General features: G+C 38.1%; 1 protein-coding gene across 2 annotated transcripts in view; it reads right to left on the reverse strand.

Moving 5' to 3' along the window:
• tprb (translocated promoter region b, nuclear basket protein) overlaps positions 1–24119 on the reverse strand; it is a 30339-nt gene that overhangs the window by 2475 nt on the left and 3745 nt on the right. The window contains 41 exon segments of one of the 2 annotated variants that reach the window (NM_001030123.1): positions 251–349; positions 444–547; positions 2628–2713; positions 2804–2872; positions 2977–3131; positions 3277–3364; positions 7025–7165; positions 7239–7454; positions 9479–9559; positions 9673–9815; positions 9904–10206; positions 10589–10785; positions 11376–11449; positions 11839–12035; positions 12111–12309; positions 13467–13613; positions 13694–13904; positions 13986–14116; positions 14210–14341; positions 14662–14799; positions 14894–15041; positions 16461–16648; positions 16732–17052; positions 18230–18382; positions 18573–18739; positions 18843–18999; positions 19089–19229; positions 19323–19457; positions 19546–19708; positions 19794–19942; positions 20191–20333; positions 20730–20890; positions 20961–21190; positions 21284–21391; positions 21493–21690; positions 21799–21896; positions 22012–22152; positions 23177–23264; positions 23372–23452; positions 23536–23628; positions 23722–23886. In NM_001030123.1, the coding sequence (NP_001025294.1) occupies positions 251–349; positions 444–547; positions 2628–2713; positions 2804–2872; positions 2977–3131; positions 3277–3364; positions 7025–7165; positions 7239–7454; positions 9479–9559; positions 9673–9815; positions 9904–10206; positions 10589–10785; positions 11376–11449; positions 11839–12035; positions 12111–12309; positions 13467–13613; positions 13694–13904; positions 13986–14116; positions 14210–14341; positions 14662–14799; positions 14894–15041; positions 16461–16648; positions 16732–17052; positions 18230–18382; positions 18573–18739; positions 18843–18999; positions 19089–19229; positions 19323–19457; positions 19546–19708; positions 19794–19942; positions 20191–20333; positions 20730–20890; positions 20961–21190; positions 21284–21391; positions 21493–21690; positions 21799–21896; positions 22012–22152; positions 23177–23264; positions 23372–23452; positions 23536–23628; positions 23722–23886 (6139 nt within the window). 2 annotated transcript variants of the gene reach the window in all.

Raw genomic sequence — 24119 nt, forward strand, 5'->3', positions numbered from 1 at the left:
TGCACAGACTTTATTCATCAGTTCTAAATAAATGGATGTAAAATATAGTCTATGCTCATCCTGCATGTTCAATATTATATATGAATGTAAATGAAAAGAGAAGCTATTAAAATATCTAATTATCATAAAAAAATTAAATAAATAAACAGGTTATAATAGATCATAACAGAATTTTACAACTCTGCCTAAATGATGAACAACAAGAAAGTCTGACTAAAAAAAACTAAATAAGAAAACATGCGTTATTTACCAGGAGCGCTGATCTGCAGAGGGGTTGTGGGTACACTGCGTCCCCCTGACTCATCCTCATGAGATCCCAAGAAAACAGAGCTCTCATACATGCCTAAACCTGCACAGCACAAAAGACACCTTTAAAAAACTGAACAAACTAATGTTTGACATTATAATTGATAATCTCTAAATTTAAAATGATTGTGTTTGACCTTGTGAGGGCAGCTGGCTGAGGTCTGAGTGAGAGGAGCTGGTCTGCGGGAGCTCATCTAAAAGCCCGAATCGAAAGCGTGGTACACCTGCCACCTGTGGAGAACTTCATTCGACAACAACAAATCAGTTTTGTGGTAATATGATTAAGTAATAATAACAAAACACAACAGCAAACATGACATGATGAGTAGTAGCTGGTCATGACAATTGACACTGATATACAGTTTGTAGATTGGTGATTTCCAAAATTACCATACATGTTCTCAAACTATTAGAATTACCATGTTTTACCCATAACCTGCAGAAGATAAAAATAATACATAAACAACATGCAAATTAAAAGTCAGCAGCCTTTCAAGTTTTCCCCATTGGGTTGCGAGCCCTGGGGTTATTACCCTAGATTATTGACACAGCAATAGTGTTAGTTGCATCAGATTGATTTTACGGCACAATGTTAAACTTTGACATCTTTACGGCACTCAAATACATTGAAAATAAAGACCACGATGGAAAGAAGATGATCTTAAAGTGGCGGCCTCCGAAATTAAACCAAACATAGTCTTTAGCTGTAAACAGTGAGAACAGCATATTCATTGAGTGAGGTTAATATTAAATTAAAGAAATAATGACTATAAAATATTACAGAGTTGGGCAGTAGCATATCTACAAGTATTGACGCTACTAGCTTAACTACATTTCTTAAGGCTGATTTATACTTCTGTGTCAAGCGCATGTGTATGCTACGGCGCAGTGTATGCATAGCCCTCGCCATCGGCGTGGCTGACGTGCACCTCACAAAAAACTGTAACTATACGACGTAATAACGCATAGCGCAAGCTCTGTGATTGGTCTGCTTGGAAGCCCTTAAGTCCGTTGGAGCAACTGTTTACAAGTGTTGACTGTTTACAAGGAACTCTGGATGGAAACTGTTGCTTTGTGTTTACCTTATGGTTAAAGTTGTTGCACGTTCAACCGGTTCCTGCCTCAAAATGAGCGAGTTTGGACCACTTGTACATTAAGGAAGCATTTATAAAAAACAAAGGCGAAGAAACTCAACACAGAGGAACATAAACACCTGCTGCTAGCTAGCGTTTTGGAAGTGTTATTGCAGAGCAACAGAAACAGCGCGCAGAAGTATAAATGCACAGCTACACGTGTTACATGTACCATGGGTCACGCCGATCACTTGTAACAGAAGTATAAACCAGGCTTCAATTAGTGTGTTTCTAAATGAAATAACTTTTCAGTAGCAAGGCTATTTTTGTGTGTGTGTCAAGTAGCGCAGTAGCGTCCACACAAGCTACATTTACCAATTGCGTATCAATATGTGACGGCACCGACATTCAAGGAGCTGTGAGTCCGGTGTCTAGCCAATGAAAGTAAATCCATTTGATGGTGAGAATGACGATTTCTTCTTGTTTTTGGGTGGTCGATTTTGGTGCATTACTGCCACATCGCGCTCTGGTCAGTGATGTCGCCAACCAATTAGGCTAACACAAGAAATTTGCTTGAAGGAAAGATGACTGAGGGAGAGGAGGTCTATAAATATAGTTTACTGTATTAAAGGCAGAAGTATACTATGGTAATTACGATTAGATCATGATCGTTACCAATGATACTACATAATGTAGTGTAATTCATTAACGAAGATGTGTAAATATACAATATAACACTTATTCCTAAATATTTCCCTTGATAAATTACTATAGTATTTCAAATGTGTAGCTATAAACTTTGTTTCTGTTTAGTACAGCATATTATTACAGCAAATGATTTAACAATTGTGCCACATATGTTTCATTGACAGTTTTATTGATCACTAAGATATGATTGACTTGGATTTAAGTTGCTTCGATATAAAAATGAAAATTGACAAAAATAGCTTCTATAAAATTGAAAAAAAAACAGATTTTTTTGTGTTGTCAATAAGCTCATTTATAGACTTCCTACTGATGTGTGTTCTGTTGTGTTTAATATTTGTATGCTTAATAACCACCTTCGAGGATAGTGGGGATCGAGAGTTACTGGAATTGATTTTTTGCGGGTCACAAGCTAAAAAGTTTGGGAACCCCTAAAACAGACCATAGTAGGCAATATGATATGGCTCTCGTATGCGCTATTATTAATATTAAGCAGTGAGGGGGCCTACGCAGTTTGCAATATGTCATGAACATTACACATACTGTATGGCTTCTGCAAATCCATCAGAGCGAAGAGGAAGTGTAGGAGTGCTGGGAACCATCCTGTCATCATCCTCAAAGAAAGGCTGCTGTTGGGGAAAAGAAAGGCAAAAAAGATAAGTCAATAGCAATAGAAACACACAAAGACAAGCAAACTAAGCATCGAAAAAGCCACTCACTGCACTACTGGCCATTCCAGAAGCAAGCTGAAGGCCTCGTCCCACTGACTGCCGGCGAGCTGGAAGACGCTGCAGACACATGCAGTTTTTTTAATGCACACTCCAGGCACTGCCTGAGAACAATTCAAGCTATGAAAAAAAGTTAACAGTATCTGTGAGACCCTTGCACATACCTGTACTTGAGCAGGAGGCCCGAGTTCCTGAGCAGGAGCAGCCAAAATGTTTAGCCGAGGTGGCAGAGGATGCTGAGGCCTTCTGGGGGATTGTGGAGGTCGAGGGGCGGAGCTGGTGACGGGGACTTCAAACATTTCCAATGTGTTCGATTCAACTGAGACGGATGGGAAAAGAAATAAGACATTTAGATTCTGAAAGCTTCAAAATCATTGATGGTGTCTGAATGGAAAAGATACAGTACCTAGAAGATGCTAAACAACGTTCCGGCAGACATGTTTATTTAGGACATGGTCACTTACAGCTCTGGGAATCTGCCATGCGCTGAGTGGAGTCTGTCGCTCCAAGACTTTCTTCTGTCTCAGTGCCCGGATCAGTGGGATCAGGGCCCTGGGAAAAATTAAAGGTAGTAGAAAGGAGGGGAAAAAGTAGAATTAGAGGAAAGTGCATATGTGGTTCATTTTCTCAAGCTGAGAATGTTAGTCCAAGTCATACGCTTTTGAATGAGTGTGTTATTATCAGAGATGTGGAAATGTTGCGCAGTCAAACTGAGGCTATTTTGTCAGCGATTCACAAAAACATTGCATAATGGCAAACTGCAGTTAGCTCATTAAATCAACATGACTGTTTACAAAGACGTCTCTGATGTTTAGTCCAAATGTAGGCGTTTATTTGGCACTTAAAACAGTGAGTGTGTGTGTGTGTGTGCTTGTATATGTACTGGGAAAACTAAATTCCAGTCTAAATTCCACAATGAATTGACAGTTAGCCCATTTAAATTTGAAGTAGGAATAATCCCTAGTAACATTTCTGGGTTTTTCAATATGTGCAAAGCAAATGGTTTAAACCGAAAACTTAATAATAATAATAATAATAATACAATTACCGTTTATAAAACTGTAAGAAACTGTAAAACTGTAAGAATTTCATACATTTGTATGCATCACACATAATAATAGAAAAAAAACTAGCCTTACAGCAGTTACTTTCAGGTCCCGTTTACAAACAGGTTTTTGCTTTTTTAGAAAAAACAACAACAAAGAAAATGATCCACATCCACAATGGCGTTTCATCTAGCGTTGCAGAAAAGCTCTCAGACCACACTATACCGCTGAAAACGCACATCACATGACCATACATGCCCTCAAACCTCTGAGCTCTAGGCAGTCAGCAGAAGTGGAGCACACCTGCCTGGCTGAGAGCAACCAAAGATCAGCCAGTCCATCCCAAATCTGCCGATGGATCTCTTCTCTCTAGTTGTTAAACATGATCTATAATTTAAATTGTGTAGACCGATATCTAACGACTCTGTCTTTTGAATTTATTGGTCTACTTCTCAAGTTATGCGTTTTGGCTGGTGAAAAGATTAATATACGTATTAATCTAACCACACACTAGAGCTGCACAATTAATCTAAAAAAGATTGCGATCTCGATTCGACCACTCACACAGGACATCGCGCTGTTCTTTTGCTCTTAGATCTTACAGCTGCTTTTACTACAGAAGACCATAAGATATAATTTTTTTTTTAGAACACTGTATTGGTATTAAGGGTATTGCCTTGGAATGGTTTCGGTCATATATCATATTTTGTGAAACCTAATGTAAAAAACCTGGGTGTTATTACGGATAGTGACTTCAAACTGGATAAACAGATTAATTTGGTAATCAAAGCTAGTTTTTTTTTCCAGTTGAGGCAATTATCCAAATTAAAGTCTTTTGAATCTTTTACTCTTTGGCTTTTCATACCATATGACAGTCATATGTCTGTTGTATTTGTCCTTTGTTTTAGATTGTGTATATGTGTACAGCACTTTGGTAAGCACTTGTTTTTAAAAAGTGCTTTATAAATATACTTTGACTTGACTAGTTTATATTTATTTTCATATTTGTAAAATAGTTTTCAGAAAGTATCTTGAAAATTTTATAATTTTGGCATCTGTTTTCACAAGACTTATGATTTAGCATCCACAACATCTTACCCCTGCAGTTAAGATATTGTTTTTAGACACGACACTTAAAATTCATTTTGAATTACGGTAAAAGCCATTGTAAAAGAGGCGAAGCTAAGATTGCTTTCGATTGTTGAAGTCATTGCTTTTTTTACCCATTTTATTTTTTGAAGCTTACCCATCAAATACAGTTTTAAGTAGAAGTCAAGTCTATCTCACATAGATAAATGTTAAACACATTTTCATGACTTTTCCAAAACATTTTGGGATTGTTTGTTTATCCAAAACTTTTCCAGGCCTGGAAAATGCCTTTTCGAAATTTCATGACTTTTCCAGGACCGTATGAACCGTGCATTGAAAATCTTTCTGCGCATATATCCTGACATTAAAGCACATACTGCTAAAACCACACAGTGAGCCAAAGATTTCATATTTTTCAATAAATTAAAGGAGGCAGTTATTCGGCTCCGTTTTGTTATAAATTTGCAAACAGTAAAAATATAAATATGTACATATAAATATGTACATGATGCCTTAACATTTTTGCTGTTTGTTACGTTTAAGTTGTTAATATAAAAATTAAAAAAGACTGCTTTGTCATGTTTTTATTTTATTGCTAATTTAGTGAAACGTAGCCAGAGTAAATGTCTTTACAATGTACACTATCTTTCCATTTGAAGGTTTAAAAAATGTGTCCTCACATGCTTGGAAGTTTGTTATAAACTTGCGTAGTCTAAACTTACAAGGAACAGATGCAACTTATGTACTTAATGATGAGAAAAGGCCCCAATCAGATGGGGCGAATGTTTGCAGCTACACCTTCATTTTCAGATGTGTCTGTTTTCCCCCCCTCCACACTAGGAACAGGTATCGTTATCTGTATTTTAATGGTTCTCTTATTGGTACTTTTTGAAGCGTTTCTTTCTTTTCTTTTTTTTATGTTTGGCAGAAGGCAGGATATTTCTTGGTTTATTGTGCTCCCTGCAGTTAAAAATGCTCTCTTTAAGTTGCAAAATGCAATTAAATGAGATAATGTTTATAATTTTTCTTTATAACATTCACATAAATAAGTTAACAATGGTTTGGACGTTAACTGGTGTTTTTAATACAGTTTGAGCATCTTGTAATGTAAAAATAAGCTTTCTTAATTAAGCATAATTTTTTTATTAGGCTATTCATAAGCTATATTTGTAAATACAGCTGATATAAAAGAATTTTAATGTATAAGAATTATTTAGGCTGCTGCAGAAAAAAAATATATTGTTTTCATTAACTTTTAATATTTTACAAATTTAGGAGATTGACTGCAAGCGTAACGATGTGGATGATTTAACTTTACCGTTAGTAGCTAGGCAGTCAAAAAACTTCATTTGTCTTTCTGCAGTTAATGCACTTTTGAAAGATACTTTCAATTAGCCAGGTTGCTTGCCTTTCCGCTTATACAAGAAAACAACTTGATGCGTTTGTTGCAATGGACATAGTCGATTACCACTCAGGAAATACAACCCGTTTGGTTCACTCCGAATGCTTACAAGCTGTGTGTGCACAAATTTGTGTGTGCACAAATGTGTGTGCGCTTAGCGCGAGTCTCAGCTGAGTGCGTGCTCACAGCCGAGAACCGTAAAGGCTTTTATACTTGACGCACTCTCAGGAAACATGAGCATTTCCCATGTGAGATTGCGAACTGTGCAGATGAATATGGCAAATTAGAAAAGGTTTGTCAGTTAAATTATGCAACTGTAAGTAAAGTTCATTTAGTAATAATTCTCTAGTACCGGTAGAAGAACCGTTAACGTCAGAGCTTGTCGATACTTTGGTCTTTTATAATTTAGCATTGATACCGATAAAGTACCGAGTTTCGGTACCCATCCCTAATCCACACAGTCACAGAGCAGCAGCATTTTAAAACCAAAACAACATCTTTAGCATTTCCAAAACACTGTTTCCAGGGCTCAAAAACTCCAGGGTAGTTTGGACGAAAGGCGTAACCGTAGCAAAACTTATTTATTTTTAAACTAAAATGTATTAGTGTAAACGAGACCTCAGTTTTATAATTTTAAACCTCCACTTCTAAATTCTGACTAGTACAGATCTTTACCTCTGTGTCATCTCCTTCGTAGGCCTCATTGTCGTCTCTACTCTCCTCATTGCTTTCATCTCCCTCTTCCCCAATCCCTCCATCCTCTTCATCATCATCATCATCTTCTTCCTCCTCTTCCTCATCCTCCTCCTCATAATCCTAAAGCAGGGATAAGTGGTTTATATAACAGGATTGAATATCACTGAATTTGACCTGCAGTGCGAGGACACACCTGCTCTTCTTCCTCTTCCTCCTCCTCCTCCTCAGACTCCTCTTCCTGTTCTCCTTCGCTCTCGGTGTCACTAACAATGACTATGACGTGGTGATCGGGCTCCTCTGGGCTTCGATGGGTCTCAGATGGATGGGGCAGCATTCGATCTCCAGGGACAGACTGAGATGGTCCTGGTTCCTCATCCATTTCTTCCAGAGTAGAGTAGTTCTCCAGCTCCTTCAAACAGACATGAGAAAAAAAAACCATTTAAGTCAGTTACACACTTCTGACCTGTTCACCGGAACTGATCTTGGATTAAAGCACTTTTTTTTTTTGCTTCCATTTGAGACTGTGAGTTTCCCACAATTCAGAATAAATAACTAAAAAGCTTTTTATTAATTGATTTAACGACTTACTTGTCAATACTCATTTCATTACTGGATGATTCAGCTTTTTTGAACTACCTCTTGATTAAAGACTTCACTTAAGTAGTAAATTAATCTTAATGATAATAAATGCTTCTAAAACTTGCTCATATAGAGATGATTCACTCATATATACAGCTAGGTCCATAAATATTGGGACATCTGCACAATTCACAAAAAAGTTTTGGCTCTATACACCAACATGATGGACTTGAAATGAAACAAACAACATCTTTAACTGCAGACTGTCTGCTTTTATTCGAGGGTATTTACATCCAAATCAGACGAACTGTGTCGGAATTACAACAGTTTGCATATGTGCCTCCCACTTGTTAAGGGACCAAAAGAAATGGGACAGAAGTTGTCTCTTGATGGTCAACTCTGACACACCTACCTCCGGGAGAGTGCTCTTGATCTGTCCAATTGTTGTGAAGGGTTTTCTTCATCAGGGAAAGAATTCTTTGGTCTTTCACCACAGTTATTTCCGAGGGCTTCCGGGTTTTTTGGTGTTGCTGAGCTCACTGGTGCTTGCTTTCTTTTTAAGAATGTTCCAAACAATTGTTTTGACTACGCTTAATGTTTTTGCCATCTCTCTGATGGGTTTGTTTTTTCTTTTCAGCCTAATGATGGCTTGCTTGCTTAACAGCTCTTTGGAACTCGAGAGTTGACAGCAACGGATTCCACATGCAAACAGCACACTTGAAATGAACCTTAGACATTTTTTCTGCTCATTTTAATTTGGATAATGAGAGAATAACACACACCTGGCCATGGAACAGCTGAGAAGCCAATTGCACATATGCAAACTGTTGTAATTCCTACACCGTTCACCTGACTTGGATGTATATGTCCTCAAATTAAAGCTGACAGTCTGCAGATGAACCACATCTAGTTTTTTTTTTTTTTCAATTGAAATCCACAGAGTTGGTGTTTAGAGCCAAAAAAATTGGAATTGTGTCTATGTTCCAATGTTTATGGACCTGACTTTACTTCCCATCTTTTATTACTGGATGAACCAGCATTTTAAAAATAATTGTATGAATGAATGATTCAAGAATCAATTCATAAAAATTTTTATTTTCTAGATGAATTACAGATTTGTTGAAAGATTCAATGACTCACTCAAAGAGATAATTCACTCATATACAACATACCTATATGATTAGTTACTGGACAAACCAGCATTTTGGAACGATTCATCTGAATGAATGAATGAATGAATAAACGGCTTGCTAATAATGAGTTTACTCTCTCCATTTCTGTATGAATCAGCATATTTTACTGATTCATTGACCCGCTTTAAAAAATTCACTTGTTTCATTAGTGTATAATGATAAAAAAATCTATTCATATTTAAAACACATTCATCATGACTTTGTTTTATTTTCTAGTTGAATGATTTAATGACTTTTTCAAAGAGATAATTTACTCGTATAAATACTTCCCATGCTTAATTACTGGATGAATCAGCATTTTAAAATAATCCTCTGAATGATTTGACTTAATGGCTCACTAATAAAGAGCTTACTCTATCCATCTCTGTATAAAGTTCACGTTTTACTTCTGTATAATGATTAAACATTCATTCATATTTATAAAAACCATTCAATAATGACTTATAGATTAATTAAATGATTCACTCATATATTCTTCAATTGCTTAATTGCTGAATGAATCAGCATTCTCTAACTAATCATCTGAAAGAACGCTTTAATGGCTCGCTAAAAGATTTTTTACTCTACCAAGTCCTGTATAAATCAGCATTTTTGAACTGAAAGATGAGCACAGCTCTAATACAAACAGGAAGATCATAAGCACACATCATTCTGAAAATACCTGTCCAGCATCAGGAGCCTCCTGGATCTCACCCGGTACAACGCTTTTAGCCTCAGTGCTGTCCTCAGCCAACATCTCTTCCTACAATGTGAAATTTGTTATTTTAAATTGCACAGACTTTTAATCTTTATGTAAAATTAAGCAAATGACACCAACAAGACTAGAACAGAACAAGCTTTAGTAATGAGACTCACCTCCAACCCCACTCTATGGATTCGGAGCCTTTTGCAAGTGGGAGAGTCATTGGGCTCATCTTGGGACTGTGTGTCAGCAGACATGCTCTCTTGTTCCTCTTCACGGGGGCGCTTGCTTAAGGCACTACCAGGAGATGCAGAAACTACAGGAAAGAGACGTAAGAGACCACCCATAAACTGACATGCATGATAAGTGTTCAGCTAATGTAACTGTTTGCAAGTCAGCATTACCTGCACTGGCACTGCTTGTGCTAGGGGTGGCGCTCCAGAGCCCTGTGGATGTAGAAAGAGGCCTATCTAACTGTGAGGTTGGCAGCATTAGAGCAGCTGGGGGCTCCTGATTGGAGGGTTCAGCAGGGGGTTGGGTTTGTTGTTGGGTGGGCTGGATGAATGCAGTAGCTTGGTTCTGCTGTTGAACGTTCAGCAGAGGCTGAGCCAGGGTGGTCTGAACATTAGGGCTCGTGGACCTTACTGAACCACTGGCACTGCCATACACAGTCACATGCTCCAATGGGGACTCTGAGGACTGCATGGCTGCAAGTTTAGGAAAAAAAATTTTAAAGTTAAAAGATAACTTGAAGGGTTTAAAAAAAATTTTTGTAAGCACACAAAAAATGAAAAACTTCAAATAAATTTATGAATTGTTTGCCATTTTTGGTTCTTAATTTAATCAGTTGGATCACTTCACTTACAAACTATCATTAATCATGTTTTATATTTTCAGTTTTAGCTATTTTATACAGAACAAAATAGAAAAGTAGTTGTCAACAAAACCTTTTTTTCCCAGTTTATTAAAAATATATATATTTAATTATTTAAATGTTTTTTTATTTAGTATATTTTATGGTTTAGTTAAAAACAACAACCCTGGTCCAAACCATCAAATAAATGAGTACAACAAAAAAACCTCACTTACGCTCTTGGCTTTCCACCTGTGTGGTGGGCATGACTGTGGCAGTGGGTGTAGGAGTGGGCACCGGGGCAGGAGTGATCATGGGTTTGATGCTGGCTCTTGGAGTGGATTTGTTTCCAGGAATGACTTGAGGCTTGCTGGGGGTTGCTGCCAGAGGTGTGGGCTTTATGTTGGCTGTTGGGGGCTCAGAAGTGCTAGCACTAAAAAAAAAAAAAAAAGCAACAATGTGGAGAAGCTTGATTTTTTAAAATACAGTGCTTAGCATATACGAGTACACCCCCCATAAATCTCTCATTTAAATTATTTTTTTCTATAGGATGCTGTACAATATTATATGTGCGCATATACATTAGTTTAGTCAGTACTGAAGCCAAATCTGGAGCTAATCTAACATAAAAACAAACAATAATGGTTCAAACATTAGTAGCCAAAATGTATGCTATAGAAAAATATTAAATAAAATCTTCATAAATTGCAAAAATCAAGATAAACAAAAAAATATCTACAATTTAGTTTAAATGTTGTAGTTTGCATGCAATACTTTGCATGAATTTAAATGTATCATCTTTCTATTTCTAAAGAGGTTTTGTGACTAAAATATTATTTTAATAAATATATCTGTTTAATAAAACTGTTTTCAAATGCACCAATATATATATCCCATATGCACTTAGAAATGGATACAAATATTAATTTTCAAAATGAGGTGTACACAATTATGCTGAGCACTATAACTAAGTTAAACATGCAGGTGAATGAGCAACATCTACAGTATGTTAATATTCCATACCTTCCTCTTTCTGCCGCTGGGGTTGTCTTCAGAGAAATCTGTCGCTGTTCTGTTGTCCTTTGTGGTTCCTGGGTCTTTAAACATGGAAAAAAACAGCAATTTGAAGCATTTGAAAGTAAAAGAACATTAGGTATCTAAAGATGGTTAATAGCTTGAAGTCAAAGAGAAATACCCTATAAAATTATATTATATATACATATACATCCACATTTATGTGCATTAATATTAATTTCTTACCAGATTAAGCTTAATATTTAGTGACGGAAAGTAGTGTATAAGGATCAGAAGCATCTAAAAGATTTTACTGGCCCCATTTTTTTTTTCTTATGAGGGCTGATCCAAATATTTGTGGCTTGAAACTAATGGTAAGGTGTTTATCACAGTTGTATAGACGTTTTACACTCCAGATCACCTGACTGAAAACTACGAATAGGCTTGCATTTATAGGATTGTGTGGCATTACCTTGCTGGAGCCCTGCTCTTGTGGTTCATCCCTCTGTTCTCCATGTCTCTCCTGCTGTTCGCGAAGGTCTCGTAGCTCCCTTTCCTGTCTGCTCAGACGCCCCTCATACTGAGACTTCAGCGCACTCACACGCACTTCCAACTCCTCTTTTTGTTGCTTCAGCTCCTCGTTCTCCTTCTGAAACTGTCCTTTTATACCTGGATGTAGAAAAATAATAAAGAAAAGAAAAAGACTAAAAGCACATACTATTCTCAAAAAGAGTCAGTTCTCACCAGTAAGTTGACTGATCTTCTGCTTGGCCAATAATATGGCCTTCTTGGTCCTCTCCTCCTTTTCAGTCAGCTGCTGTTTGAGACGCTCCTCCTGAGATGATTTCTCCTGAAGCTCTTGTCTGAGACGCGTTAACTCTGTCTGCAAACGAGAGGCTTGTTCCTGCGCACTGCGGGCCTCCATTTCTCGCTCTCCTACAGTCTGCAGAGGACAACAGAAATGACACATTATGAGAAAGACACCCGATAACTTTAGTCTCATCTCAAAAGGTTCAGTTTGTAAGGGAGGATGTGCAAAGACACACAAGAAAAACAGGGATGCCAAGCTATATTTTACTTGATTGATAAACAGCAAACCAGTCAGTAAGCAGAAAGCAGGTCTATCATCAATAATATTATTTTTTTTTAAGAACTGATTTGGATCGAACACTGGCACAATTGTTTTTAAACAATTAATGGTATTAAAAAAACCCACAAATAAGATCTCTTCAGGTCAAATGTTTGAGTCTAGAGTGTTCATTACAGAGCTATTACCAAGGAAGTTATAAAATAAATAAAAATAAATACACTATGCAACATTACTGAGCATTTTCTTTTAAGTTTCAGTTACTCTGTACACAAAGAATAGTTCACAGCACTCTCAATTCCAGTCCAGCTATCTAACACAGAGGTTCCTAAACTTTTCAGCCCGCAACCCCCAAAATGACAATGCCAGTGACTCACTACCCCCAAATTTCTTGGAAGTGGTTATAAATATACAAACGTTGTGCACACAAAAATAGGTCTATATAAATGAGCATATGGACAACACAAGAAAGTGCAACAGTCTAACAACCATATCATTTTTATAGTCATTTATTAATTTAGTTTAATATTAACCTTACCTAATGCAACTTGTGGGCACAATGTTTTCAGCACAAGTCTATTCTTGGTTTGATTTCTGAAACTGGCCCTTAGAGATAATTCACAATGTTCAGTTGTGGCCTGTATTTATTCCATTGCTATAAAAGAGTCAGAAAGTTTAATCTGGTGCTATAAAATCAATCTTCTGCAGCTGACGCTACTGTTGTGCTGTTAATCTAACAAACACCAATTTAAAAAAAAAAAAAACATGTATGACAGCTGAGCAGAGTCCTCTAAAAAATTTACCGGGAAACTCGGACCAATATGAGGAGACTTTACCCACATGTGACTTGTTTGAACTATTTTGGTCCGTTTAGAAACTTTGACGTGTGAAAGTGAATCGCACCAAGAACATAAATAAACACTTGTCTCAGAAACAAAACAATCGATCAACCGGTGTAAAAGCACCCTAAGGAAAAAATAAAGAAGACCCTTTAACCTACACATTGCACTTACTCTATTGAGATTCTCTAGTTGGCCTTCCAGTTCTCTTATCCTGGTCTCTGATTGATTGAGGGACTCTTTAAGATTCTGAAGTTCTTGAGCTGATGCCTGCTGTGCCTCCTGATCCTGGGCTGGTGCAGATGCCGCCGCTGCTACCAACTACACAAAGACCACAATTAACACAGACTTCCACACCAAACACACTTGCATGCTCCTAATCATAAGCCTTGACTTCACACCTTTTCATATTCAACCTTGAGCTCCTCATATTGTGTTTTATACCGACGACCAATTTTTTTAACTTGTGTGATGGTTTTTATTTTCTCCTGGATGTCCAGTATTTTGGCCTCCTGGTCTTTCTTGAGGTTGTCCCTCTCCACCATCACCTTTCCGAGGTTCTCCCTTAGGTTCTGCACTTGAGACTGCAGAGTAGTCAAAGAGCCACTGCTCCTGTAGAGAACAAGTCATTTATCAATACACAAAAACGAAAAACAAGGCTTTGGTGAATCCTGTGAAGAGAGATGTTTTAACCTGGCAGCATCAGCTTTTAGTCGGCCGGTTTCTTCAACAAGTTGCTGGATGCGTTTAAGATGTGCTTCCCGCTCAGAGTGCAGACGCTTGTACTCTTCCGGGTCAGTGTCTTTTTGCTGGCTCACCAGGTGCTAAACACCATGAGAATGCATAATCAAGACAGTTAATGTCTATGAAAAATATTTTCTGCAGAAATCACTTAAAGATACATGAAAGCTTCTGACCTGAGTGCGAGCTTTCCAGCGTTTGATGTCTTCTTCCAGAAGTTTCTTCTCTGCCTGGAGCATGCCACTCTTCTCACTCAGCTCTGAATTGGACTCCTGCACCGGCATGATGTCGGACTCTAGTTTACGTATCTGTGATCAAAAACAGTAGTTAAAACTTTTGCCATTCATTTTTAAATAGATAGTTCACCCCAAAATGACAATTCTGTCATTTATTTACTCACGACTACTCATAATTTGTTGGAAATTAATGGTTACAGGTTTCCAACAAATCTCAAATCATCCTTTTTAGTGTTCAACAGAATAAAAAAAAAAAACTCAATGAGGATTAAAACAGGAGAGAGTTTTCATTTTTGGGTGGATCACTTTAAGCAAGTGGATCTTGATGTCCATGTTTTTAATCTATGTTTTATTTAATTTGTGTGTTATACATTTTAATAAAAGTGTCTTGCCTTGGCTTGAGTATCCTGCAACTCCTTCTCCAGTTTTTCCTTCTCCTCTCTCAGCATCTTATTGGTCTCCATCAGGACATTCATGGTCTCAGTTTTCTTCATCAGCTCATCGTGCTGGGCTAGAGTCTTTGCAGTCACCTTAAGACAACAATCAAACAGATCGAGTAACAGCCACAAGCAAAAGGAATACATGGTTGTGATTAGAGAATGCAACAGGGCTCTCCATGCCAACCTGCATCCTCTCTCTCTCTGCATTCAGACTCTCTTGCATATCATTCAGCTCTCTCTCCAGATGCTCCACTCTGAGCCTGTGCCTCAGACTCTCCCCCTGGACAACCTCGAACCGAGACTCTGCGATCTCCTTCTCTCTGCGCACAAATCTGAAAACCAATTGTGGAATAAAAGACTTTCATGAATGTGGAAAATTGATTTCCCAAATTTTACTCTGCTTCATTCTATTTTTCAGCATTTTCTCTGCACAATCAGCCCAACGGCCATGCTAAAAATAATTGGTGTAATTACCAGAAACAAATGTATATTATATACACTTTTTGATTCCACATTAAATCATATGTGGTATTATTTAAAAGTAGGGGTGTCAAAATTAATTGTTTCATCGGTGCACCGCGATGCAGACGCAGACAATTCGGTATCAGTTCAGTAAAGATCATAACCGGTTATTATGTACTGACATCATTTATCTCTTATGCGCTCTGTCGCGAGGGAGGTGAGTGCGAGTATTTACAACACTCAGCCAACTCAGGGCCGGCCCGTGGCATAGGCACCATAGGCAAATGCTAAGGGCGCTGTATATCCAGAGGGGCGCCAGAAATTAGCGTGGTTCAGTTGGTTTTGTTTTAGATTTTCCTGAAACACATTCAGTTATAGACGGCAATAACTCAAAAAACTCTTACCCTAAAAAGATCTAAAGTGTGTTTCCTACAAAAAGACAAGGCTGGTTATGTTTCACAGCTGTCTTTCTTTTTTTTTTTTCGCTCGACATTACGAGCACTGCTCTGTTTAAGCCCTCGCAATATGTGTTTAGCCGGGATAGCTCACGCTGAGAGGAGCTCTCAGTAAGGGACCGTCGGAAAAGTGCTTCTTTTTTAAGTTTTTCTGCTCCGCTCAGCGCGAGTTCTCTCTGTTGCGAGGATTCAAGTGTGTGTGTTTGCGTGTGTGTGTTTATTTGTTTGGTGCTGTCTATGTTTGTGTATGTGTTTGAATAAGAGACAGTGTGGTGCTGTGTGTTTATACAGACAGCTTGTTACAGCCTCCCCCCTAAAATATAACACTGTATATAGAAAGCATCGTCAATGCACCGTGATGCACCAAGATATCGAATTGAACCGAAGGCATGATAATCGTAACCGAACCGAACCGTGAGACCAGTATAGGTTCACACCTCTATTTAAAAGCTTAAAAATATTAAATAAGGGAGAAAGTTACACAGGGATTAGGCACCAGAGTGATTCTCTAAAGGCAAGTTTTATATCTCTAGGGTCATTTTCTGGTTGCAGTTATACTTCCAAAAGTAATGCACGCCATCCAACAAGAACAATATTCAGGCCTAACATTCAACGACTTCCATGATCAAAGCTACATTGCTGTTGTGTGTCATAAGTTTTGTGGTAATGGAAATAAGAGTGTAGATGCGCTGGTTTGGCAGTTGACAGAGTAAGATGACTAAAGAGCCTCAATTATTGTTGATTAAAAGCTATCAACTTCCTAGTTAATGGCTGATGACAGACAGTTGCTTGGTGCAAATTATGATCACATATGAAAGAGGCCTAAAGAGAAACCTGAGTATTTCAAGAAGTTGCTCCTGAGACTTTCCTTCTTCAGTCAGGGAGACGTTGAGTGGACTCTCAGTGGTGGCTCGCTTCAGCTGACTTGCCATCTGTCCACTCAGAGTCTGGATCTGCTCATGGAGGAGTTTGTTCTGCCTCTGCAGATTTTCACAGCGGGACTGGATCTTACACTGCTCCTCCTGATATGAAGAAAGAACTAGTGTAAACACAAATAAATAGCACTTCTAACTCTATAATAGACATCTTGTTGCAATTCCTTTACCTTAAGAATCTTCTCTTGTTCCTCCCATGACACACGAGCCTCCAGCAGTTGTGCGCTGGTGATCTGTACTTTCTCCTCCAGCTGCTGTCTGACAAGAGAAGCCTGTTGAGCCTGAGCTTTGGCAGCCTGCAGTGCTTCCACATCTGCCGCATGCAGTAACATCTCCCTCTCATATTTATCTTGTGCCTCAGCTGCCATCTTAGCCTGCTCCCGACCATCCAGTAAGGCCTGCTGCTCCTGTGCCGCAGCCACAGCTGCTTTCTCCTGGGCACTCTGGAGCTCTGCCTGCACACTGCTGAGAGACTTTCTCAGCTCCGTTAGCTGTGGGAAAAAAAAAAAAAGTAAAGCAAAGGCAAATTCTGCCTCTTAAAAATCTGTTCTCTTAAGACAGACAAAAGGCACATCAAAAAAATAATAATGACCGATAATAATTACATAAATAGCCTTTAATTAATGTAACCCCTGTGACACTAGGTTTCCATACATCTATTTTTATGCACATTTTGGATATGATGAAAATGCGCATTAAAAAAAACTTGCATACGCATAACTGAGCAGAATAAACTTTCAATTCAATAAGAAAAGATGCACATAAACTACGATGGAAACACTTACCAAACAAAGCATTAAAAAAGGTCATGTGCTTTTGTTATAAGAGATTATGTGATGATAAAAATGTGTGTGAATGGAAAAACCAGCAGACTGAGCACATTGTAAAACATCTGAAAAGTTGTTTTGGTCATTCTAAAACACCTTAACCATTTCAGTATTAGTGCTATTTTCTAAATATCACCTCTAGAATCAAGAGAATCTGTGCTCTGCATCTCACACCTTCAAATGCCACCACACGTTTAATGCATGTCGGCATTTTTCTTCTGAGGTGCAAGTCATTTAATAAATAACAAAAAGATTCAAGCAGCTTCTCCTATTGAAGCAAATTCCATTTTTACTATTGATATTTGGCGCCAGTTAATCAGGAAGTGATGATTTAGTTCTCTTTGACTCGTTGGATTGAAAAGCTGCTTTATTTGAAAGTCTTTAATGTGATAATCCAGTTTTGTGCATGAATTTAAATCTCATCTTTGAATGGAAACATGGCTAATGTAATCTTAAAGTTCACTTAAAGATGAAATTCTGCCATCCTTCACTTATCCATGTCTTGCTACAAAGCAGTTGCTAAAAACTAAAAAAAAATATATTTTGAAAAATGTTGGAAACCTGTAACAGCTGACTTCTATAGTATTTGTTTTCTTTACTATGGTATTCAGTGGTTACAGGCTTCCAACAGTTTTTAAAATATACATAATTTGGCAGATCATAAAAATTCTAAGTGTTTTAGAACAAGTCAAAGGTGACTATTATGGCAGAATTTTCAGTGAACAGTCACTTTAAGAGGTCCTTAAAATTATTATCGTTTTGCACAGGACAGCCATTAATAAAAAAACAGGCCTTTTTTTAAACAGGTAAAATGTAGTGATCCAAGGTGTAAATTCACTACCTCTTGCTCTACAGCAGCAACAGCTTTGTTTTTCTCTTCCAGCAAGTTCTGTTTCTCCTTGTCCATTTCCAGCAGTTTCTGCTCTAGCCGTTTATACTGCTCCTGAGCTGCCTCCACTTGGTTTTCTACAGATGAACGAACTTGCTCAGTTACCTAGAAATGGGAAACAAACAAACAAAATTCTAAAAATCAAACAAAAGTGCCAATGAATTGTAGTATAAAAATGTACTCTAAGCCAGCCTTTAATAGCCAAGCACTGTGATTTGATGTGATATTCATATACACCGAATAAAAGGACTAAGCCGAAGAAAAAAAAAATGAATTAATGAAAATGTCTAACTACCTGCTTCTCCTTATCTAGAGACTCCTCCAGGCTAAGACTCATAGCCTTGTATTGCTCCATACTGGCAGTAGTGTTTTTAAGTCGCTCTGTCAGTTCTTCAATTCTGTTCTCAGTCTGCCTTATCTGGGCACGCAGAACCTCCATGTCCCTCTCACTGCCCTGCAGACCTGAAGTAGTAAGAAAAAAAATTGAGAAAACATCTAAACCCAACCAAACTTGTTTAAGTAAATTTATGAGCATTAATTAAACCAAGCAAATAAAATGTCTCACCTGTATGTACTGCAGGGGACGCCAGCCGGCTCTCCCCGCTATTCAACTGCAGTCTCAAGTTGGTTAACTCAAGCTGTGCAGCACTGAGCTGTTCTTTCGTCTTGTGGTGCTGAGCAATCTGTGCTTCCAGCTGCTTCTTAGTGTCCATCAGCTGCACCTGTGATGCAGAGAAATAACAAAGAGAAGCAAAAATGTGAAGACTCAAATCAGGGGAAATAAAAAGGATTAGCGAGATGAAGTTCTCACATCTTGATTCCGTGCCAGCAGGTGCTTCTGCTCCACCTCATTCTCAAGTCTCTTCTGGAGCTGGGTGATCTCTCTCTCCTGCTTTTCAATCTGAGCAGTCAGCCGTTGTCTTGTCTCCGTCTCAGAGCGCTCTAGAGTAGTCTGCAAAAATCATTCACAGATGCAGTATGTTATAAAAACATCCAGAGTTTGTATGTACCAGAGTCTTGGTTATCTGATGAAAGCAGTGATGACCTGTATTGATTTGAGGTTGGTCAGCAGCATATTTTGGCCAAGCTGTTGGGCCTGGAAGGACTCTTTCTCCTGGGTCAGCCTGATCTCAACTAGCTTCAACATGTCCCTCTCTTTACGCAGGTTCTCCAATTCAGACTAAAATAAAAAGACGAAATTACAATAATGAATGTAGATTGAAATAACAGACTGAACTGGTGTTTGATTGAACTAACTAGGAACATACCTCAGCAATGGAGAGCTTCTCAGCTGCTGCTTGTAGGTCCTGTGTGAGGGTGTGTGTGGTTTGTTCACTCTGCTGAATTGCTGCAGCCTGTTTCTGAAGCTTCTCATTCAGAGAGGCAATATCCTTACGATAGCCCTCAACATTATCCTGGAGCATCTCATATCTGACATGCACACCACATACAAAAACAAATCAAGCCAAATGCAGTTAAAAATATCATGACGACAAAAAGAAATATGACTAGATACCTTTTGGACGTGAACTCTAGCTGTGTGGAGATCTTCATGTTCTCCGAGCGAAGTTCGGTAACTTTATCCTGCAGTTTCTCATTTTGCTCAATTTGTCCCTTTTCAGACTCAATTTTCTCTTTCTTATAGGCCACAAAGACCTCCTGAAGCTGAGCAAACACAGGACACCTTTAATTTTGTGCTTACAGTTATATAACATCTTGAAGAAAATCCACTTATTCTTTATTTAAAGAACCCTGAAATAACAATATTGTTATATTGACTGTTTGATCAAATTAATGTAGCCTTGCTAAGCCAATTGATTCATTTGAAGCCTTTTAGCACTCACAATGTTACATTATTAATAAGCTCCAAGTCTATATGTTAGCGATGAAAAAAAATGGCACCACATGGCTACCTGCTTCAGTGCAGCCTTGGCCTCAACTGACTCAGTGGATTCTATGGCGGTGGCAACCAGTGCTGTAGGGGTGCCAGTGGTGGGTGTAACGGCTGGAGAACGACGGGGCGTAGAGGTCAGCATAAGCTCCTCAGCACCAGCACCTGTCACAGTACAAGCAAATACTATTTCATTAATTGTGAAAGCTTCCCATTAAAATGATAGTTTATGTTTTATGTCAGATAAAAGCTTAATAAAACACTTTTGTTATTTATAGAATCTTGCATGGCCTCAAGATCCCTCCAACTTTCCTCAAGTAGGACAACTTTAGCACAGAATACTGTCATGAATACAGTCTACTTTTTAATGAAGTCGATAAATAATACATTGCATGTAATAAATGCAGCATGGAAAAAATCTTTGATAACTTAGCATTTTAATGGATAGCATTATAAAGACATGTATGCACATTTATTTCTCCTACTGTTGCACAAAATAGAGAGTATAGAGTATAGAGGTTGCAGAAATTATACCAATATTTTCAGATGAATAATCATTACCCTGCGGGAAAGTGACCCCAGTAGTCTGAGTCAGAAGCATGCGGAACATGTCCCTCTGCCGTGCCACAGTGTCAACCTTCTGCAGATCTTGAGTTCTCTTTTCCTTCAGCTGCTCCAACTCTCGCTGAAGCTCCTCGAGATATTTTTCCACTTCACTGCGTCTGAACACACAACCAGCATTATGCATGGTCCACATAATATCACAATCAACACTTGAAATCACACACTCACTTCATGGTGTCTCCCTCCAATTCATCCTTCTCCTTTTCCTCACTAAGGTCTCTGAGCGCCACTAGGAGTCGCTGGTTCTGCTGCTGCAGCTCTTCAACGCTACGGAAAGTGACCAGGTGCTGAGAAATAACCTCCGATGTGCTGCTCACATCTGCCGAACCCACCTCATCATCCTCCCGCATAACATGGTTACCACGTGCTTCCTCCAGCTCAACGAGAAGAACTCGCACCTGAGATTACAATGTTAAAATTATTGTAACTTAGATCTTTTTTTTTGCTCTGGCATGAAACACTGATCGCAAACTTGTGCCTCCAGGCCTCACCTGTTGAGCCATGTCAGCCAGCTGAACCTCAAACCTCTGGTTATCTCTTTCCAAAACTGATGCACGCTTGTTGCTTTCATCCGATTCTTTTTGCAAGCGTTGTACCTCCTGAAAAGTACCAAAAAATACACAATTGTAGATTTGGTTTTATAAATATAAAAAGTAATCATCTGGTAATGTGACATGTAATAAAACTTTTCAATTCTCACCGTGACAGCTTGCTCTAATTTAGCAGAGAGACTGGAAACTGATTTCTGCATGCGCTCGTACTCTTCTCTCTGTCTTTTCAGTATAGGAGCCTTTGCTTCCATTTCCTGCACAATGTCATCCAGGTACTTGTGCAGTCGCTTGTTCTCGAGTTTTTCACGCTGTAAATGTTCTTGGGTCTCAACGTATGCGGTATAGATCTACAAAAAAAAAATTGGAGAATGTGCATTAGCTTACTTTACCTCATAAAAATGATTTATGAAAATGAACCTTAGACTGGTATAACTGATCAGAAGTAAGGTTATCACCTCTGTGAGTTTCATGCCTGGTTTGATCATTTTGGCAACTGCAGCAGCAGTGGGGGACATTATGGTCACCTGCTCTTCTGTAAGAATTGAAGCAGCTCCTGGAGTGGCAAATGAAAAACTTGTATACATTTTATATCAAAAACCACTAGTCAAAGTTGCAGAAATAAACATAAAAAAAACAGTAAAAAGCAAACAAAGCAACAAATTGCTAACCTCTGTGTCTGCTGTCAGACAACAGGTCGTTGGCATTGTCCAGCTCTTTTTCTTGGCTGCTTATTTTCTCTTTAAGTTCAGCAATTTCCTTATTCTTATGACTTTCCAGATCTGCCATCTTCACTTCCAGATCTTTATGTGCTGTTCAGAGTAGAAAACAACAATTGATATGAATGCATAAAGACTCAAGTAACAACTTCAAAAAAACAAAATAAAGAGTAAAGATTATTGCACACTGAATGTGAAATTTTCGTTCATAATTTTAGACGTTAAAAATAAATTCGACCTCATCTTGTGTCATTCGTATTGACACACTGCCTTCTAAACTTTTGTCCGTCATAAAAAGATTCAAACCAGGTTGGATTTTTTTCACTTTTCACATCCAAAGAGGCACTAGGAGAGGTGTTTTGACAGTTCAGAGCCATCGCACAAGCAAAAGGCTAAATACAGAATGCCGTCATTTGAGCTACAGATAACTTTGAAAAACACAGTGCATTAAATAAAGACATAATGTGGTGGACAGCTATGTGCTGGATTCTGTGACTGGCGCACCTCTCCCCTGCTGCTGTTTGGTGTGAGTTTGTCTAACTAACTGCCCATAAACATTATAATAAAGCATGGTCCAATTACAGTCCGTTACTTCGGCATATCAATGCGTCCGCCATCTATTGTAATGTCTAAAGGTACTGCCAGTCTCTTTTCAGGGTTTGTTTACATACAAGAATGTGTGAAGTATTACAAGCAATGTATCAAAATTCCACTGATTTCCTACATAGAACCTAACTGATTTCCTGAAATAAGTTTTGGATTTCGGGAAGATCGTAGTAACGCAGCTCTTTGATAAGAACCCTCCTTTCTCTCTATGTAGGCTAGTATTAAATAAACGCAATATGCAGCATATTCCTCTTTCTTTTTCTACTTTGCAGAAGAGAGAGGCAAACAGCATCACTGCTTAAACTGACTCTAAAATGTTTAGCATTTTTCGTAATGTATTGATTAATACGCATCAGACTCAGTGTGCAAGGTTTGTTAAATGTAACAATTTTTTCGAATATGCATACAAAAAAAAAAACGCATATAAAACTTTTAGACTTCAGTGTGCGAAGACCCTAAAGCTAAAATATTTTTCAGCTTTTTTTTTTTTTTAAGATCATTCATCACTTACCCTCTCCAGCCTCTTTAAGCAGCTTATGAAGCTCATCAACAGCTCTGCTGAGCTCTTCACTCTTGGCCTCAGCATCAGCTGCTGCTCCCTGTGAATCATCAACATAAATACATTTGGTTATTACATAAAAAATCTAGTCTAATACACATTTTCCTTTTATTGCACAATTCATAACTTGAGTCAATTTAACCATACCTTGTACAGATTTGAGAGCTTGATGTTGGCATTGAGCTCATTACTGAACTTTTCTTCCAAAGCAGCTTGCTGTTCTTTTGCCTAAAAGAGCAACACATTTCCAAAAGTATATGAAGAATTCTGAAACAACAACCAATAACTGTGGTGACTATGCATTGTCTGACCTCTCTCATCTTAATGATCATCTCCTCTGCTTGCTTCTGAAAGGTCTCATTGGACGCCTTCAGACTGGTCACCTGATCTTGAAGGCGGGTGATCTAGTCAGCCAAGCAGAGACACAAACTTAGAAAATATTTCAATGCAGTGCAGGGGATATTAAAAAAAGCTATTTTAAATTCATGCCTCAGTACCTCGTCCTCCTTGTTATTAAGGTTACACTGGAGCTCCAAGATCTCATTGCCTCTCTGCCGGGACAGAGACAGCAGCTCTTCACTTTTGGCTTTAAGTTCAGTGTTCAGCCAGGTCACTTGAGACTGGAGTAGATCTTTCTCCTGCTCCATTCGTTTTTCCTTATACTAGAATACAAACATTAAAATCATAGTCGTATCATGAAGACAACATGTCCAAATTCTGACAATTAGTGTTTAACAGGTTAACATTAATACTGATTCAGGTATTGTATCAATGCATTCATATTTTATAAAAAATAAATACATTACAAATAAAAAAAATATATAAAAATATATATATGTATATTATATATATATTTAGGGGTGTAACGGTTCACAAAAATCACAGTTCAGTTCAA

Source organism: Danio rerio, chromosome 20, assembly GCF_052040795.2.
Source record: "Danio rerio strain M-AB ecotype USA chromosome 20, GRCz13ab, whole genome shotgun sequence".
In the NCBI taxonomy this organism is placed as follows: domain Eukaryota; kingdom Metazoa; phylum Chordata; class Actinopteri; order Cypriniformes; family Danionidae; genus Danio; species Danio rerio.